General features: G+C 39.3%; 1 protein-coding gene across 11 annotated transcripts in view; it reads right to left on the bottom strand.

The window, feature by feature from the left end:
* Window positions 1-20,835, bottom strand: part of NFYC (nuclear transcription factor Y subunit gamma) — a 95,766-nt gene that overhangs the window by 33,519 nt on the left and 41,412 nt on the right. For 9 of the 11 annotated variants that reach the window (XM_056795225.1, XM_056795234.1, XM_056795233.1 and 6 more), the window contains one exon: window positions 3,452-3,564. In XM_056795225.1, the coding sequence (XP_056651203.1) occupies window positions 3,452-3,556 (105 nt within the window). In that variant the 5' untranslated portion in view covers window positions 3,557-3,564. Of the gene's footprint in view, window positions 1-3,451; window positions 3,565-4,456; window positions 4,627-18,230; window positions 18,480-20,835 lie in introns of those variants that run through there. The other 2 variants (XM_056795232.1, XM_056795235.1) reach the window with 2 other exon arrangements.

The following is a 20,835-nucleotide window of genomic DNA, read 5'->3' as shown; positions in this document are numbered from 1 at the left end:
ACAAAAATTCTTGCTCTTTTTACCCTATTATCATCCTCTCTCTCCCCAAGAAACAGAATGCCCCAAAGTAGTCTTCTTTTAACCTCTCTGTAATGTACTGGCTGTTTCAACTCTATGTCAACACTGATATCTGTTCTGTTAGCTAACAAGTTTGTAAAAGTAAACAAAGTATGACATAATCAAATTTTGACAGAAGGCAGAGAAGAAAGCAAATGACTGAGTTTGAACTGAAGTTCCTCTGGTTACTTTTGTATTTCTGAATAACAAAGTATAGTACATCAGGGGGCCAAGCAGGACTTTGTACCAGAAGAATGGAGGCTCCAGCAACAAAGATTAACTTAGTAGGCCTGGAGAAGGGAGGTCCTGGGTTCGAATCACTTCCAGGGCATATCACTTAACCCTGTCTGGCCCTTACCCGTCTGCCTTAGAAGTGGTAGTTTAAAAAAAAAAAAAAGTAACTTTGAGAGTGACTCCCAAACCTAAAAGTAGTTTCACAGTTTGTTGGGAGCACAATCACAAAGAAACCATCCCATTTTCAAGTTCTCTCATTTCTTTCCCTCAGTTCTCTTTTCTATTTCTTTCTAGGGAAGATGGGCAGTGTAGTCCAAAGCACAATGGCCTGGAAATCTGAAGCCCTGGGTTTGAGCCCTGTAGGATTTTTATAACCTTTCTGGATTTAGAGGCCACTCTCCTAAAATGAGATCTCTTTGAAAGGAAGAAAATCTATAGGAATATGCTGATAAATATTCATTTAGAAGTTAAATTAAAGTTTTGAAGAAAAAGGTGATCTATATATCAGTGTAGAATATTTTCACCAACATCTTTTCATAATATTCCCAGCCCCACAGAAAGAGTAAGAAGGGGCATTAAAAATCATCTAGTTTTATTCCTTTATTTTACAGATGAAATAACTGAGGCCCAAGCTAAGGGAATAAGACTTTTGTGCTGTTTCTTTTTTACTGGTTCGATCCCTCAAGCATCTGTGGTTTTCTTGGTATATATATTTGCCATCTTAGTGTTATAAGCTTAAGATTCAACCCCTAATGACCATCTTTCTGGTAATGACCCTTTCTGAACTTTGTTAGGCTGATTCCTGGATAGCATAGTTAGGTATCTCTTAGTGGACTAGAAGCTTTTCTGGCTTGACAAAACTAATTAGAGCTCACACTCTGTTGGTGCAGAGCCTTTGAAAACCCAGGGTCACAGTGAGGCCTCCATGGTACAGGCAAATACTGTAGGAACAGAGTGGTGGGATCAAAAAACAGAAACAGGAAAAGAGGGGAACACCCCCCCCCTTTAACCCCTTAACTATCCAATCTTTTTCACTAAGTGAAGAAATAGCCTGGGGTTAAGAAACAAGCCTTCTATAAATCTAAGTCATGATTATCATTATAAAGAAAGCCAGGATCCTTTAGACAACGCAGTGGATATGGCTATGACCACTATGGAGAGAAGACCTCTAGGTGTGTCTTCTGAAAGACTTCACACATAATTTGCCTCCTCAGGCTGATGGCCATGATAGGATGGTCTGAGCAATTGTTAAAAACAATGCTATGAAGATCACCATGGTACATTGCTTATGGAGCTTTCTACAAATTACAACTAAAAGTTGTGTTTTCTTACACCCAGGAAAACCTGTACAACATGGTTGAAAAGGGAGAATCAATGTAGAAGGTGAGAGGTAAGACCAAAGCAGGCACTTAGACATCCTTCTGTCCTTGTCAGAGCATTTATGTAGCATCTATTATGTCAGGCACTGTGAGCCTTTAAAATATGATCTCATTTGATTCCCATAACCCTTTTATTCCCATGTTATCATTGAGGAAGTTGAGACAAGTAGGTTAAATGACTTCCCGAAGGCCAAACAGCTAAGTAAGGATTTGAGACTAGATTTGAACCATGTCTTCCTGACAGAATGCGGGTCTGCATTCTCTGCCCTGCCAGGCCAGTAATCTTCCCATGGTACTCACTGCAATATTGAGTCACATGGCTCCAGTGTGAAAAGGCCGGCCTGAACACATACAAATGTTCTTTTCTGTCCTCTTCCTTTCTCAGCTTAATGAAATTCAACTTCCTCAAGTAAAATGAGAATAAAAACATTTGTATACCTACCTGACAGGATCGTTATTTCAAATAGCTTTTTAAGTGAGCAATTATTTTCCTACCCTAAAAGTCAGAGACAAAGGTGTGGTTTTTTTTAAATCTTGTGTTGAATTTGGAAACTAAAGTAAAAAATGCCTTTCCAGACTACTCATTTTACATTTGAGAACTTTTATCACAAAATCTGAGAGTTGGAGGGATCTCAGAAGCTAGCTCCAAAGAAACCAGAGATGAGCAAATTTAGGGACCTCTCCACCCCAAAGATTCATACTTGTGCTCAATCTGTAGTAGCTCTTCTAAGCTGGCCATAGTCGGACACAATGTACATCGACTCCAATGTACTGATGTTATTTTGGTTCTTTTAACAAGTACAAAGGACAATCATTATTTAGCCTTAAATGTATCTGAACAGGAATCCCTTCCACAAACTTCCATGAGACAATTTACAGTGATAAGAAGTTTGCTCTATCAAGTCAATTTGTTCCATTTTTTTTTTTAAAACCCTCACCTTCCGTCTTGGAGTCAATACTGTGTATTGGCTCCAAGGCAGAAGAGTGGTAAGGGCTAGGCAATGGGGGTCAAGTGACTTGCCCTGGGTCACACAGCTGGGTAGTGTCTGAGGCCAGATTTGAACCTAGGACCTCCCGTCTCTAGGCCTGACTCTCAATCCACTGAGCCACTCAGCTGCCCCCAATTTGTTCCATTTTTTGAACTATGCTGTGTGTTAAGAAGCTTTTCTTTAAGTCAAGGCAAAAATCCATCTTCTTGCAATTTCGATATATTTTTCCTAGTCCTGCCAAACAGAACAAATCTAATCCTTCCCCCACGATGTAACACTTCAAATTTTTGAAAATGGGGATCAAGGTCCCTTCTAAATCCTCTTTTTCTCCAGGCTTAAACATCTCTAGTTCCTCCAAGAGCAATCTTTATAGAGCATGAAGACACCACCATCATCCTTGGATAATCTCCTAGAGACTCATTCAGGTTATCTGTCAACTCCTAAAACATAATGTTCAAAACTCAGCAAAATAATCCAGAGAAACTTTGTTATTAGGCAGAGGATAGTGGACTTGGCATTTGGGTCTTTCTGAATACTTCATCTCTAGGAACACAGTATAAAAGGTGGATCCACTTCCTGTAGCTGCTGTGTTACCCTACTGACACATACTGAATTTAAGAGTCTCTGAAGCTCTCTCCAAATCTTTTTCAAGTTACAGTTGTGTTGTGCTGTTGCTATTGTTTTTAATCTAAGTGAAGGAGTGTCAAGTTTGCCTTTAGTCTCTTTCCTCATACTGGAGTTTGTCTATCTTTCTAGCCTGTCAAGGCAAACAAGGTTGCCCTTCTTTCTTACCACTGTCAAATTTCGGATTTCTTCCATGACACGAGGCCAGAAGGACTGTAGGCTCTGCTGAGCATCACTGCTGCTGGTACTGCCAAACCCTCCATCAGTGGACATTCTGGTAACTATGGAATAAACATACATCCAAGAGATTAGAAATAAAGAGAGGTACAGCAAAGATCATATTGCTGAAGATTCCATAAAGTTCTAATTCAACTCTGCAAAATTTTAATCTATTTCTCATTCACTCAGGTTGAAAACTTATTTTTGTGCAGAGAAAAAAAAAGGCTTCCACCAGGTCAGATAAACCCTGGAATATGTAGCAACAAGCTCTGCCTACCTCCTCCCCAGTTTGTTTTACAGTGACTACCAAAGAACTTCAACTAAAACAGCTACCATAGAAGAACTCTGGAGGAGTAGGTGACTGTGGTATTACAGAACTACTGGTTCCCAGGACTCTGGAGTTTTGATCTAGATTCCTTTTAGATAAATTACTTACTCTATGCCTCGATTTCCTCATGCATAAAGAGTGTATTACTACTTGTATAATCTACTTTCTAGGACTGTTCTGAAGGCCAAATGAAAATATGTAAAGTATTTTGTAAACCACAAAGCATTGTAAAATGTCAGCTAAAATATCACTCCAAAAAGCAAATTTTCATATCAATTAGGAATTTTTAGTATCTGTTCTACAAGGAAAAGATCACACTGAAAATCTATCCTTGTCTTGTCCACTATTCCAAGGAAATCTGGGCATCTTCCATACCCTGCCAAAGAATCCACAGACGTAGTCTAGAGCTAACTCATTAGACATTCTCTAGTCAAAACCCACTGCAAAATAAGTCATACACAAAAGTCTCAAAAAGAGGACTTGAACTTCTCGCCAACTATTTGAGGACCTTATGGCTGACTTCTTTTAGAATAAAGGACCTTCATTTTTTAAGGCACAGGATGATTTTTATGATTTTATCAAGAGTCTGAGAGCTACCAATAAAAAGTGAACAGGAAAGTACTAACCTATAACCACTTCCCAGTTCCTTGTCAACTTGAATCTTGCTGAGTGGCACCAAGCCAACACCAACAAGTGAAGTATCAGAATCCCAAAGGAGCTCAAGGTTTAGATCACCAAGAAACAATAGGGAATTGTTGTGGCAGCAGAAGACCACAGACAGCATTCTAGGCAACTGCTTTTGTGTGGAAGAGGGAAAAGCTAGGATTAGTTACACTCTGTACACATGACTATCAAGTTTTGCAATATTTAAGAGACAAGTGAATAGCTCCAGGTGGCTTAAGTGCTTACCTGGCAAATGCTTATTACTTAGATGGCAAAAAAATAGCTTAATTAAGTGTAAAGGGAAGAGAAATTCAAGCCATTAACCTAAGAATTCCTGTATTTGGGAATCATTTGGAAATGTTTCACAGCAGTGACAGGCTGCTGGCAGAGAGCTAAGTAAGAACTTAGCTTCAATTCAGAGTAGGGGGTGGGGGTGGGGGGGGGTGTTCCTGCTCTGGTGTGGTGTTAAATAGACATGCAGAATATGACACTTCATGACCAAACTTGTTATTCTCCAAGGCAGGAAGTACTGGCCCAGATGTTCTCATCTGAGGAAGGAGGATGAGGGGAAGGATCAAAGCCAACATTAAACAATGACAGTTGCAACCATGACTTACCTGGGGTAATCCTAAGGGTGATATAGTACTGTAGAGGGGGAGTGAGGGGTTTTGATTTTAAATTCCTTAAAGACATTTGTTTTAATTCTCCCAAAGTTCAGGACTAGGGAAGGAGAAAGTATCCAATAGTGAAATGAATTTCAGCACAGGAATAATGACATAAGTGTGTGCTGACATAATGGGAAAAACAGCTTTGTTGTTAAAAGTAAAGGAATAGCTAGTTCCTCGAGCTTATGGGAGATAGCCAAGGGGGAGTGAATGAGGCTGGCACTGCAGGCACCACCAGAGGGCAATATTCCAACCTACTGTTAGAAATGGTTGATTTATAAAATCCCATTTGGTTAAGACTTAGAGGTAGAAGGGACCTTAAGAGATCACCTAGTCCAAATTCTTCCATTTAAATTTTTTAAAATTCATTTTTAAATATTTCCCCACGTTTACATGATTCATTTTCTTTCCTTTCCTGCTCCCAGAGCCGGCAAGCAATTCCACTGGGTTATACAAATGTTATTGCTTGATGCCTATTTCCATATTATTCATTTTTGCTATAGAATGATCTTTTAAAGCCTAAACCCCAAATCACATATCCATATATACATATGATAAGTGATGTCATGTCTTGCTTTTGCATTTCTACTCCCATGGTTCTTTCTCTCAATGTGGATAGCATTCTTTCCCATAAGTCCTTCAGGAGTGTTCTGGCTTACTGTATTGCTATTAGTAGCAAAGTCTATTACATTGAATTGTTCCACAGCATATCCATCTCTGTGTATAATGTTCTTCTGGTTCTGCTCCTTTTACTCTGCATAAATTCCTGGAGGTTGTTGCAATTCACATAGAATTCCTCCAGTTCATCATTCACCAACATATATCACAATTTGTTCAGTCATTCCTCAATCAAGGGACACTGGCTCATTTTCCAATTTTTTGTCACCACAAAGAAGGAGGCTATAAACATTTTTGTACAAGTATTTTTCCTTATCTCTTTGGAAACAAACCTAATATAATGGATCAAATGGTATGTAATCTTTAAATCCCTTTGGGTATAATTCCAAATTGCTTTCCAGAATGGTTGGATAAATTCACAACTCCACCAGCAATGCATTAGTGTCCCAATTTTGCCACATCCCTTCCAACATTATTATTTTCCTTTACTGTCATATTGGCCAATTTGCTAGGTGTGAGGTGGTACCTCAGAGTTGTTTTGATTTGCATTTCTCTAATTAGGAGGGACAAATCCCTCCATTTTTAAAGGAAGAAATAAACCCAGAAGCAAAGGTAGTACACAGACTACAGGGTTGAAACCTGGAGACAGGAAGACCTTAGTTCAAATACGGTCTCAAAAACTATGTAACTAATACACTGCTGATGGACCATTCTGGAAGGCAATTTGAAAGTGTGCCCAAAGGGCTTTAAAAGAATGCCTACCTTTAACCCAGCCATACCACTGTTGGGTTTGTACCCCAAAGAGATAATAAGGAAAAAGACCTGTGCAAAAATATTTATAACCACCCTCTTTGTGGTGGCAAAAAATTGGAAAATAAGGGGGTGTCCCTTGATTGGGGAATGGCTGAACAAATTGTGGTATCTGATGGTGATGGAATACTATTGTGCTCAAAGGAATAATAAACTGGAGGAATTCCATGTGAACTGGAACAATCTCCAGGAAGCAGAACCAGGAGAACATTGTATACAGAGACAGCTACACTGTGGTACAATTGAATGTAATAGACTTCTCTACTAGCAGCAATACAATAATCCAGGACAATGCAGAGGACCTTATGAGAAAGAATGCTATCCACATCACAGAAACACAGAAGAAAAATATTTACTTGATCACATGGTTCGATGGGGATATGATTGGGGATGCTGACTTTAAATGATCACTCTATTGCAGATATTAATATAGAAATAGGTTTTGAATAATGATACATGTAAAACCCAGTGGAGGGGGTGGGGGAGAGGAAAAGAAAATGATTTTTGTTTCCAATGAATAATGTTTGGAAATGACCAAATAAAATAATGTTAAAAACAAAACAAAACAAACAAAAACAAACAAACAAAAAAATCTTAATGGGTAAGAGCAACTTCAGACCAATGAAGTTCATGCAAAATTTTCTAATTCTTTCTGTGATCAGATGCAGCATGAATGCCTTAGTATAAAAAAATCCTGTAAACCAAAAAACCCTGACTTAAATACAAGCTAAATTAGACTCTGACTATATTATCAAAGAGATGGTTTACTTTACAGGGAGAAAGACTCACAGCAAAGTTTCTTAAATAAAAGCTTCCTTAATGCATTTGGGAAAAAACAAACAAACAAAAAAAAAACCCCAGTGGAATTGTTCATTGATTCCGGGAGGGGGGAAGAGAGTGAAAGAACATAGAACATGAACCATGTAACCATGGAAAAACATTCTAAATTAATTAAATAAATTAGAAAAAAAAAATCAAACAACTCTGGCCAAACCTCTGCCTCAGTTTCCTCAACTGTAAAATAAGGATTATTAAGCACCACCTACCTCCCAAGGTTGTTGTGAGGATGAAATAAGATGAAATCTGTAAAATACTTATTAGCACAAAGCTTGGCACATAGTAAGCACTTGATTAATAGATATTCCCTTCCTTCCTAAAAAGACTTATCTAAGATACCATTAGGTAGAAGTAGTAGGTCTGAGATCTGAACTCATGTTCTCTGTCAATCTAAAGTTTTTTAATCTAGTCCAAGCTCTCATATGAAATGTGGATTCCTGATGTAATATATGCTCTACCTAATTGATCATCCCTCCCTCTTTGAACACTGCTAACTCTCTGATCCAAAAGGCAGTGGCTGGCCAAGGTTATTTACAGTGTTTAAATATTACTCTCAGTAGGGCTGGATTTTAAAGAATCTATGGTGATTAACCAATGTTATCCAATTTCTCTTCAATAATTCCAAAGAGACAGAAAAATCAACTAGTAAGGAGGAGAGAACCATTCTGCCCAATCTGAAACAAAGTCTTTCTCAAGTAGGAAGCAATGCCACAGACCTTTTTTGTGTCTCAGATTAAAGACCTGAACTAAGTTTGAATTTCAGCTTTGGATCTGTGACCTAAAGAAAGGAGAGATGAAACAAGCAATTCATTTTATGAGAAGCCAGTAGCAAGATAGGAAGATGCACCACCCCCTGCCCTTGTGTTTTCCAACCCACAATTTGATGCAATGCATTGACTAAGTGTCTTACATGTGCAGAGAACAGAGAGCAGAACAACCAGACCTTCAAGGAGCTTACAAGGACATAGACACAATTAAGTATCATACAAGGCAGAATGAGAACAGGGAAGAAGAGGAGAGAGTCAGGGAAAATGTCCTAGGAAAATTTGGGAAGTGATCTCTTTCACCTGGGGGAAATGAGAGCCAGTTTAAAGGGACCTGATCAGAGTCTTTAAGAAAAAGACAGGGGAGCTATGAAATATGGTAGATAGAGCACCAAACCTAGAGTTGAGAGCACTTGGGTTCAAAAATCTGACCCCAGACACTTCCTAACTATATGACCTTGGTCAAGTCACTTAACCCCAACTACCTCACTCTTATCATTCTTCTTAGAATTGATACTAAGAAAGAAGGTAAAGTTTTTTTTTTAAAGAAAAAGAAGTCTGACATCCCTATACCAACTGTCACTAAAGGACCTAGATTTGAAAAGATGAATTCAATAGGAGCAGCGTCTAATGAAAGCCTTTCCCACTCTCTCAGTTCATAAATGCCAAATGTAGGCCACAATTGCCTTAAACATTGTATCCATTAAAAAAAAAAAACAACCAAACAACCAAAAAAAACACCTTCTTTTCTTTTCTTTAGAATTAAAAAATTTTTATTTCATTAATTAATTTAGAATATTTTTCCGTGGTTACACAATTCATGGTTTTTTCCTCCTCTCCCCCCACCATAGCCAATAAGTAATTCCACTGGGAAAAAAACCCCTTTATTTTCTACTTTAGAATCAATACTATATATTAATCCCAAAGGCAGAAAAGCAGTAAGGGCTAGGCAATTGGGATCAAGTGACTTGCCCAGACAACTAGGAAGTGTCTGAAGCTAGACTTGAACCCAGGACCTCCTGCCTCTAGGCCTCGAGTTCTATCCACTGAACCATCTAGCTGCCCCATAACAATGGATACTGGTAAAAGAGACTCTGGCCTGCCCTCCTGCCAATGGATCCTAACAAAGTCAGTCACCACCCCATTCTACAAGTGCTTTGCCACACTGTTGGTGCTGCCTGTCTGGCCAGCTGTTACACAGGCTGTTGCTCTAATTCCTTTGTGTTCTGCCATGTTTGCCATGAATGTGTCAGGAGAGGTCTGACAGCATACAAACATCTGTAAGGCTCAGTCTCAGAGCCCATGAATGGCTCTAAAGCAGTTGGCTCAGAATCACAGTGTTGCAAAATGGGTCACACAAGAGGCCAAAGTTACCAAATCTTTCCGAAAATAGGAAGACATGTCAGAGCTTTAACAAACAAACAGACAAACAAAAAACCACTTTCACTTGAGTGAGACATTTGCTCTGGGAAACCACATGTGTCCTGGACAGGAAGGAAAAACCAAAGACACATTATTTTAGGTTTTATGGAGTGGAGTGGGAAGAGCATCAACATGGATGTCAGGAGGGCATGGATCCAAGCCCCAGCCTAGAGGCCCATTAGCAAAAGATACCAGATAGATCATTCATCCTCCTGAGAGTCAGTTTCCTCATATGTCAAACAGAAATAAAAATACTCATGCTCTCTATTTCATAGGGTTGTCTGTAAGGAAAATGCTTCATGAACCTCAGAAGCTTGTAGCTTCTGAATTTTTCTTGTTAGGAGTTCCCACCTATTGGAACTGGCTAAATTAATGATGGCACATGAATGTGACTGAATATTATTGTGCCATAAGAGATGATGAAATGAGCAGTTTCTGAGGGAAACAAGGAAGAATTCTAGGAACAGATGCTGAATAAAATGAGCAGAACCAGACCAATTTTTTTAAAATGACAATACAACAAAAAACAAATTTGAAAGATTTTAGAACTCTGATGGATGAAACATACCATTTACCCCCAAAAGGGAGACAATAGTCTGAAAATACAGAATAAGACATACATTTTTGGACAGGATCAAGGCATGAATTTGTTTTGCTTGATAATGCATTTGTTATGAAGGTTTTTTCCTTTTTTGGGGAGGAGAAAGGAAGAAGGAAAAGATGAAGATTCACAGTAATAGCTAGCATTTCTATAGTACTTTAAGGTTTGCAAAAGCTTTACCAATATTATCTCATCCTAAAAAAAACCCTAGCAGGGAGATGCTATTATTATATTCATTTTACATAGCAAAGTAAAGGGACTTGCCCAAAGTCACACATCTAATATATGGCTGAGGCTAGATTTGAATTAAGGTTTTCCTAACTTCCTTTCCTGTTCCCAAGTCCAGTACTCTATCCACTGCACCAGCTGTCTAACAAATGCTCTAAAAAAAAGTTTTCATCTATATAACTCTTAAAATGTTTGACAACTTCAAAAAATGAAAAGAAATAAAAAGGAAAGAAAGAGAAAACCTGGGCTTACATTCTTTCTCTGATACATTCTGGTTATGTGGCCATGGCCAAAGCATTTAACCCTTTTGTTCCCTTCCTTTCTAAGACTAAGTTGCAGAGCATATGTCAGCCTGCATTAGTTCAGGGAGTTTTCTAGACCAATGAAATCACAGGTCCTTTAAAAAAAGGAAGGCAAGGGATTAGAATAATATATTTTTTAATATTCATAGCTGCGCTCTTTGTGGTGGCAAAAAATTGGAAAATGAAGGGATGTCCTTCAATTGGGGAATGGCTGAACAAACTGTGGTATATGTTGGTGATGGAATACTATTGTGCTAAAAGGAATGATAAAGTGGAGGAATTCCATGGAGACTGGAACAACCTCCAGGAAGTGATGCAGAGTAAGAGGAGCAGAACCAGGAAAACATTGTACACAGAGACAGATACACTGTGGCACAATCAAATGTAATGGATTTCTCCATTAGTGGCAATGCAGTGACCCTGAACAACTTGGAGGAATCTACGAGAAAAACCACTATCCACATTCAGAGGAAACACTGTGGGAGTAAAAACACCAAAGAAAAACAATTGCTTGAATATATGAATCGAAGGGTTATGGTTGGGGATGTAGACTCTAAATGAACATCCTAGTGCAAACAACAACATGGAAACAGGTTCTGATCAAGGACACAAGTAATACCCAGAAATAAAGTGAGTACTGTAACCAATAAATAAATAAATAAATAAATTTAGAAATTTTAAATTAAAAAAAAAAAAGACTATTTTTTAGAGTAATCTTTCCAAAGGGTAATAAGCAGCAGTCAGGGGGATAGTGATTCAAGTACTAGACTTGAGTTCAAGTCCTGGTCCTGCCTCAGACACTTTCTTCTTTTTTTTAAACCTTTACCATCTGTCTTAGAATCAATACAAGTATGAAGAGTGACAAAGGCTTAGACAACAAGGATTAAGTGACTTGTCCAGTCACGTAGCTAGGATGTGTCAGAGGCCAGATATGAACCCAAGACCTTCCATCTCCAGGCCTGGTACTCTATCCACTGAGCCACTTAGCTACTCCAAACACTTAATTTCCAAAGCCAGAAAGGTGAAGGATTAAACCCATAGATCTCCAAAAGGCCAGTGAAGCACCAGGTGAGATATTAGAATGATCACTGCAGATGTATAAAAAAGAAGATATTCCTGGGCCTTTTACTCAGTAATAACTTCAGTTGAGCACTGGAAGGAAGAATCTGTCCACTGATGCCAAAGTCCCTCCTAAAGCAGTAATATCATTGACACCCACTGCTAAGTCCAGAAGTATGATGAAGACCTGAATTTTATTACTATGAGAGCAGCTGGTTAGCACAGTGGAATGGGCACTAGATTGGGATTCAAAGGATTCAGATTCAAATCCCAACTCTACTATTAGAACTTTTGTCATTGTCAAAGTCTCTGCCCCTCCCTGCCTCAATTTCCTCCTCTGTACTGGTAGGAACTTTTACTACTACTATTGAATAAGGTGATCTTTTTTTTTTTTTTTAATATATTTTATTTGGTCATTTCCAAGCATTATTCGTTAAAGACATAGATCATTTTCTTCCCCCCCCCCCCCCCCCAACCCCCCATAGCCGACGCGTAAGTCCACTGGGCATTAGATGTTTTCTTGATTTGAACCCATTGCTTTGTTGATAGTATTTGCATTAGAGTGTTCATTTAGAGTCTATCCTCTGTCATGTCCCCTCAATCTTTGTATTCAGGCAGTTGCTTTTTCTCGGTGTTTCCACTCCCATAGTTTATCCTTTGCTTATGAATGGTGTTTTTTTCTCCTGGGTCCCTGCAAGTTGTTCAGGGACATTACACCACCACTAATGGAGAAGTCCATTACGTTCGATTATACCACAGTGTGTCAGTCTCTGTGTACAATGTTCTCCTGGTTCTGCTCCTCTCGCTCTGCATCACTTCCTGGAGGTTGTTCCAGTCTCCATGGAACTTCTCCACTTTATTATTCCTTTTAGCGCAATAGTACTCCATCACCAACATATACCACAGTTTGTTCAGCCATTCCCCAATTGATGGGCATCCCCTCATTTTCCAGTTTTGGGCCACCACAAAGAGCGCAGCTATGAATATTTTTGTACAAGTCTTTGTGTCCATTATCTCTTTGGGGTACAGACCCAGCAGTGCTATGGCTGGGTCAAAGGGTAGATTGAATAAGGTGATCTTTAAGGTTCTGTCTACCTAGAAATCATCTGTTCATACTTGACAACTCTTTACAGGAAAATGGGGGGGGGGGGGGGGAACTTACCAAGAAGCAGATTTCTTGACATGGGATGGTTTAAAACAACTAAAAAACCCCACCAAAAACAGGGAGGGAGATCTGACTGTCAGTAATCGAGCCACTTAACACTTTCTCAAACTAGGGGAGATAGTGAACTGTGCCATTTCTAAAATGCTCCAGCAGCAAAGTGTTCCTTCTTTTTAAGATTCCCCTGAAGCACTTGCTCTAAACAGGTACCAGGCTCATCAATTCTTCCTTAACATTTCCTTAACATTGACAAGCCCAGACACTGAATACAATGGACAAAAAGTCATCATTCATCAGGAAAAGAATACAGGATATGATTATACAGTACCTGGTTTCTGTACTCAAAACCTTCACCCCTAGCTGTAACCCTTCATACACTAATATCTTTTAACCTGCTTGGATCCAACATAATACAGCTTTATAAAATAATGAGGGGGAAGGTCATGATAAGAAAATGTTTTTTTTTGACAGGGGGGTGAGTGGGTAAGACTACCTTGTCTAGTGATACCAAATCACTCCTCTCCTCTCAGCCCTTTCCCCCCCCACACTATCTGAAGTGGTAAGATAGAAAAGTCAGAAGGGTTTATAACAAATGCAGGACTCAGAAAACCTTCTGAATCTAAAGGAAACTCCCAAAGGTCCAGGTTAGTGTATCCTAAAAAAACTTTCACTCTCCACTGCCTGATGCATTCAAGAAGCCAATAAAAATTGGATGCCAGTTATATAGTATTCTATTCACCCTGTAATTTGTATAGTAATATAATTATTGTACAAATGGTTAAATTTAAAATCAAGTATATTGTTAAGTTTAAATTTTTATGATACCATATTCCTTGAAATGAGCCACTTATTGCTTAGTCTCATCTCAGAGAGCAGTTTCCCACCCATATCCCCTCCTCCATCACACCCAACAGTTCTGTGGTTGGAATGGTTTTTAAATTTGTAAAAGTTGGTTTGGATTTGGCTCTCCTGATCCCCAAATCCCTCCTTAACTGCTCCTTTTCCATGTCAAAGCACCAAGTTTCAGATGGAATCCAAAATTCTCAGCATCACAGTAATTGTTCAGGTAAAGAAGACAACCTACTCCTTACTTAGCATTGTTGAGATCTAAGTAATGCCTTATCTCCTTATCTGTGGGGGCCTGAGCTTCATTTCTCAAATGTTCTCCACCCTGAGCTCCAGAGTCAGGACAAAAACTTCTCAGCTCCCAAACTGAACAAATAAACATGGCTTCTAGTTCAGATGGGAAAGAAGGCGAAACAAACATTGGTGCAGTGACAACCACAGTCTCAAAGTTGAAATACTCTCATTGAAAAGATGAGAAGTCTGATGCGGATCTTTATTTCCTTCCCAAGGAGATACCACAAATATATTATATTCAATCAAAAGAAGAGATTCCTGGAATCTGAGAGTTGGAAGAAGCTTAAGTTCAAATCCCAGCTCTGCTACTTAGCAATATGCTGATGTTGGTCAAGGCACTAAAAGCCCCAATTTCCTTACCTGTAAAATTAGGTCTTTAGGCAATTAGATCAGTAAGATCCCTTTCCAATTCTAAATACTATGATCTTATAATCCTCTAAACCTCAAATACCATGATCTGATGATCTACTCTAGATGTACAAATCTCCACCAGTCTCACCTATCTCCAAACAAAAAAAAAAACAAAAAAAAAACCCTTTTTGCTAGAAAAGTACTCCAACAAGAAAGATTAGTATGCCATAGGATACTGCTGCTTGGAATACTAGATCCTGTGCCCAAGACTTATGTAATAGAGTAGTTTAATCATCAGGAAGGAGAGGGAAAGAAAGGAGATATCAGAGAAGGTCTCATGAAGATGACATTTGAAGTGGGCCCTGAAGGACAAAAAGGGTTTCCATAGGCATGAGTAAGAAATGGTAGTAGTAGTGGTAGGAAAGCTTAAGAGTCTATCTTTCCGCTTCCTTTTTTCACAGATCATGTAGAACATTTTTGTGCTGATCTACCATTGTAGAAGATATTTGCATGCTTTATCCCCCATCACAAGGAGAGGAACTATGTCTTTAGAGCCATGATGGCAAACCTATGACACACATGTGCCATTTTCGATGACACGTGGCTAAATGCGGCCCCATTCTCTATGGGGCCGCATGCCAAGGAGGATGTTTGTTTCTTGAAGTGACACACCACCCAAGTTATGCTGTTTTTTGGTGAATTTTGACACACCAAGCTCAAAAAGTTGCCCATTACTGCCTTAGAGCCAGAGTTCAAGAAACACTAAACTTGATGCTAGAGACCTCTGTCCACATCCTGTGTCAATTACTAGCTATTTGTCCTCAGTTCAGATAGCAGGATGTGATGGGACAATGTCAGAAGATCTGGGTTCCGAATCAGGGCTCCACCATTAACCAGCTATGTAACCTTGAGCAGTTCCTGTGTTTAAGGTTCCATTTTCTTCACCCAAAAAGGGAAGAAGCTTGTTACCTTCCAGCCCATAGGTTCTATGATTCTATGGCCTCCTTGAGCCTATAAAGTAAGAGAAAATGATCCTTCTATAGCCCACAGGACTGCTGTGAAAAAAGTTTTTTGTCAGCCCTAAAATGCTTTATACAAGTGGGTTACTATTGATAATAAAAGATAATAATATATGAGAATGTGTCAATGTAAAGTATTATACAAATGAAAAGTATTATCTTTATAGAAATAAAAGCACCTCGTGTGATTGTCTATAGCACTTTAAAAAGCACTGACTCACTGTGAACCTGAGAAGTTGGGAGGGAACTATAATAATCTCCTTTTTATAGTCAAACTGAAGCGTATTATCCAAGGTCATATAGTAAATAAGTGTCAGCAATGCAAATGAGGCAACAAGTTATTGGGGCATTTGCTTCATCACCCTCCCAGATCTTCCCAAGTCAGATTCTATCTAACTGACCTCCTCTTTAAGACAATGAGGATCTCAGTTGGATCCTCATGATAAATGGGTTTGGGAAAGGAACTATTATAATTGATTGTCCTAGGGGCTAGCTTTTCCAAAATAAAACCAAGGTTGGACTCGGTATTTTGAGGTTCTTTATTCTAGGTATAGAGATCCAAATCTGATTTCTGGAATTTACAAGACATTCCTTAACCTTCCCTAGTAGTTGTATTCACCCAGGCCAACAAGGATGGGGGTACTCTGGTGGAGAAAGTTGATTCCTATGCACTTTAAGATATAAGGATTAAATTCCTAAGGGAAAGCAGAGTGACTTGATAGAAAAGAAAGGGGGGTGGGGGAGGTAAACACAGCAGCCCAATGAGCTTTTAATTAAACATGGTTAAGGTTTCTGCTGAACCAAGCAAGAGAATGCAAGGCTTATCACCAGAAATCTTATTACTTTCAAACCATTATATGGTAGAAAACAACCTCCTCGCACTTTCTGAGAAACTATTAGAGTCTATGTAACTTAGCTGTAGAGACCAGTCTCTCAGCCATTGATCAATGCCATTTGTTCTATGTGAGAGTATATCCAGCTCTGATCCCAGGGGCTAAGCTGTGAACCTGCTTTTCAAACTGCCTTCTGGGAAACCATTCCTAAGGTCTGAAACTGCTTCCCCAAAGACCAAGGGCTTGAGCTTGCAGTCCACTGTTCTGTTTGGGACTGGTTCACAAGGGCATATAAAATTTCAAACTGGAAACATACCCACCTTCACAAGAAAAAAAGGTACCTAAGCATCAAATGTATTCCACTTACTATCCTCAACACCACCATCTTTGGGCTCTAAGCCAAACCATAGGGTTGTGATCAGGCTGGTAAAAATAAATACACCACAACTAGTAGAATTAATGAAACCAGAGTAGGCCAACTGAGAAGGAGGGAGGAGAAAAGGAGAAAAGGCTTATAGAGGTCCACATGCTTTGAAAGGGTATTATCTCTATGCTAAATACTATCCGTTCAAGTGCAAAAACACAGGCATACAAAAACTAAGTAAGAAGGAAGCCTCCAGATCCTGAGACAGGGCTCCAGAAACTTTCTGGGGAACCAGAGAGCAAAGTGACTCTATATGGACATATGAGGGGCCCATTTAAAACCATGTGCGCAGGTTTTGGAGAGGCCCAGGGCCCATGTTGTACAGGGAGCAAGAGGACAGAAAGACAAGTTACTCTTCATTTTTCCTGCAAGTTTATTTACACTTAGTAGGCCTGGGAAGCCAGAGATACACAAAATACCTCTGTGTAATATAGAAGGATCTGTCTGAGCTTCCCCTACCCCCATATCTCTAGTCACTGAAAACAGAGACAACTCAGAAAGAAAAAGGAACAGCCTAGATGAAGAGCTTACCTGAAGAATCTTGCTCAAAAGTGCTTGCTTGCTGACCTGTAAATTTGTCATTATTCAGAGAAACATCAAACATCACTTTGCATCCATGTCCTTAGGTTAGAAAGTACCTAGAACTGTGGCCACAGAATTCAGCTACTGAAGGCAGGAAATGGCCATATCACTAACTTGTACTATAGGTGCACCTTTTCATGCTACCTCTCCTCCCACCCACTCACTCCCCACCCTATACATGTTTCTTACTTCCTTCTATATCTGCCTTAGAGACCACAGGATTTGGATTCAAAACACCTGGGTCACCTGAAAACCTCCAAGTTTGGTCCCAATCTACCTTTCCTGATACTTCTTATTATTCCCCCTTCATTCACAGAAGGTTCTAGCCAGGTTGAATTAGTAAATGTTCTTAGAAACTTTCATCCCATTTCCCATCTGTCTGACATCTGCAATGCACATCCCTAGTCCCTCACCATCTCTTCTTCTGGTAATCCTCATTTCTAATGCTTAGCTTAGGTGCTACTTTTCACTTTCATGATTAGTGGCTTAGTTAGTGCCTCCCTCCCATCTCAATTTACCTTGTACTTGCTTAGATATGTCTATATAGGGTGTGCCAAAAGTAGTCTTAATAGTTTGGGGTTGCACCAAGACTTTTGGGACACCCTGTATTCCCCTTACAAAGGCAGAATTCAGAGCTGAGGAACTATTTCATTTTGGGACCTTGGTGTCTAAGAAAGGACCTTTCACAATATAAAGGGTAAATGTTTGCTGTTGTTAAAAGTCTCAGCTCCACTATTTCTTATTGTATGACCTTGAGCAAATTGCCTAACCTCAGTGGGCCTCAGTTTTCTCACCTCAAAAATAAGGGACTATACTCTATTCTTTGTAAGAACCCTTTGAACTCTAATGTTATTGGGATCTATGCATGTCTTTGTTCCTCAATGTCCTTATCCATACAGTGAAGAAAATACTGATACTACCTTAATTCACAGGGCTGTTTTGAAGGAAGATCTTGGCAAACATTAAAGTCCTATGTGCCAGTGCCACATAATTTACTAATGGACCTGGGAAAAAGTGTATGGCACACAGTACCAGCCATGGGAACTAAGGTCAGAAGCCCTGGGGTCTTAAGTGTTGTCAGGGCTTTTTCTGCCTCAACTACAACCTTCTGGGCAACCCTTGCCTGGTCATTTCTTTCCTCTGAGACTACCCATTGTGGGTAGTATGCCTACTCTACCTACATCACAAAGCTATTATGAAGGGAGAGCATGCAGAAGAAGAATGAAATATTACAAATGTAAGGTTCTCAAAGGTAGGAAACCTTGACCTAATTCTAAACTCTAAGCAGGCAGGAAATCTGGTCTATTCTCAAAGACCACTGTGCTAGCAGCATTTTGATTTCATGAAGGAATTAACAAAATAAATCAAGAGTGAGATTAACCTATGCTTCAACATTTCAGTCAGAGGAGGCAAATCTTCATCACTGTGTATTACAACTCCTCTATACACTTAGTGAGGTAGTCAACAATCTTATTTAAGCACTTTAATGTACCATTCCTTGAGCTAAGTATTGGGGATACTAAGAAAAGTATCAGGGAGCCTGCCCTCAAGGAGCTCACATTCTCATGGAGGAAGATATTTCGATTTTGATTTCAACGTTCATGTGCAAGTCTATCACTGGTAATATATTGAACTCTACTGTCACCCACCAATGCCTACCAGGTCTCCCACAACTTTGTTATCTTAAAAGACTCAAGAACAATAGTTCACATTTACATATTTGTTTGCAAAGCTCTTTTTATATACAGTATAGAAGCAGGATCAAAGAACCAGTATTCCTTAGCCTGACAGCAATGGTATAATTGTAATGTTAGATTTCAGATATCTAAAAATTTTTGCTATCTTCCCAAAGGAAATGGGAAATATCCTTTATCTTAAGCCACAGAGCTAAGAAATGTGAGAAAGGGCTGAGAGAGGATTTAATTTTTAAGTCATTCTGGAAGGAGCCTCACAGGTGATCCAACCAATATTATAGAAATACAAACCATTATTACACCTTTTGCTACCTCACCAGTCAGTGACATTAGGAACTATGGATTTTTTGTTATGTGGGAGGAGGCAGAGACCAGAGATAGCATCTTCAAGGGAAACCCAAAAAGGAATTCCATTTTGGGGCTTACTCAAGAAGTTGAAAAGACTCAAGCCACCCAGACCAGGGACAGGTTATCTGCCCGCAGGAATGAGACCAAAATTTCTTGAGCTATACAGGTGTCAAAGGCTTACATCAATTGTAATCTGACAGCAAAAAAGAAAATGCAAACTGACTCTTATGCTTAATCTTAGTTATATGGAGACTCTCTAACCAGAATTCCCAAAAATTTGGCAGTATTTTTCCTACCAGGTATCCATCCCCTCCCCCCTCATCTTTCCTCCGCCCTCCCTTTTTTGGGGGGAGGGGAGTTGGTTCCTTCTTGTTCTCCTTTCCATTTTCCTCTGTAACTACTATCCTGCTCATGCCCCCTGCTCTGTTGGTCTCTCAAGGCTGTTGCACATATCTGGATTGGTCTCCCACAACCCTTCTTGCCAGTTGAAATCTCTCCCTTCTCATACCAAGATGAGCAAAAGACAACATTCTTATCCTCATGGAGCTAAATAGCACAAACAAATTAGAATATAGAACACTGTATTCTAGAGGTGCTAACAAAATTTTCTGCAAGGATCTCCTCTACCCTCAACCACCATAATGCTCTGTATGTATAGGCCCTTCTACATCAAAGACCTGTAACACTTCAGTAGCAATCTTGAGTTTCTATGGTTAAAAAAAAAATTCTCTCCTAGTGATTCACTTTCTGAAGGTAATCCTCAAATCGGAAACAAACCTGGACCAAGTCTATAGTACACTAACAGATTCTTCTAAAACCCAGGCCTGCCCCCATCTGCCACAAGGCAGAAGGCACTGAACATACTGTATACTCAATAAACGTATGCTGAAGTGAACTGAGTTTTTTATTTTTACATTCCCCAAAATACTTGCAGGCTACTACTATCATTGTCTATTTCTTACTAAGTCACCTGCTTTCTCCTCCATGCCATACCCACAACTTATTACCAGTCTTCTTGTGTTAGAGGGATGTTCCTTAGAGATAATTAGCTCCCTGAAATCCCTAGGTCACATTCTAAAACACAAGAGTTTGAAATTTGTAAAGCCCTTAAAAATGTTAAGTGCCATAATTGCTTAATATTATTCTCTTTTTTCCCTCCCTATAACATGACTAAAGTGGAAATGTTTTGCATGACTTCCTAAGTATAATGGGTATTTATTTCTTGCCTTCTCATGGGTAAGGGAGGGAACTCAGCCAAATTTGACCTACCTTGCTTCTAATTAAAACTTTTCCTGTATGAGAAGTCCTTAATCAAATCCCTCCAATATGAAGACCAACTCACAGAATCCTTAAATTCCTTAAAAGTTCAGCTTTAGGCGTCATCTTTCCCTCAAACCTTTCTTGATCATTCCATGCTTCTTAAATTATCATATTTAGATGTCATATCCTCTAAAAGAATGTAAACACCTTGGGGACTGTCTTT

This window comes from Monodelphis domestica, chromosome 4 (assembly GCF_027887165.1).
Source record: "Monodelphis domestica isolate mMonDom1 chromosome 4, mMonDom1.pri, whole genome shotgun sequence".
Taxonomy (NCBI): Eukaryota; Metazoa; Chordata; class Mammalia; order Didelphimorphia; family Didelphidae; genus Monodelphis; species Monodelphis domestica.
Note: the sequence above shows the minus strand (reverse complement) of the source record. Positions and strands in the feature narration are given on the sequence as shown.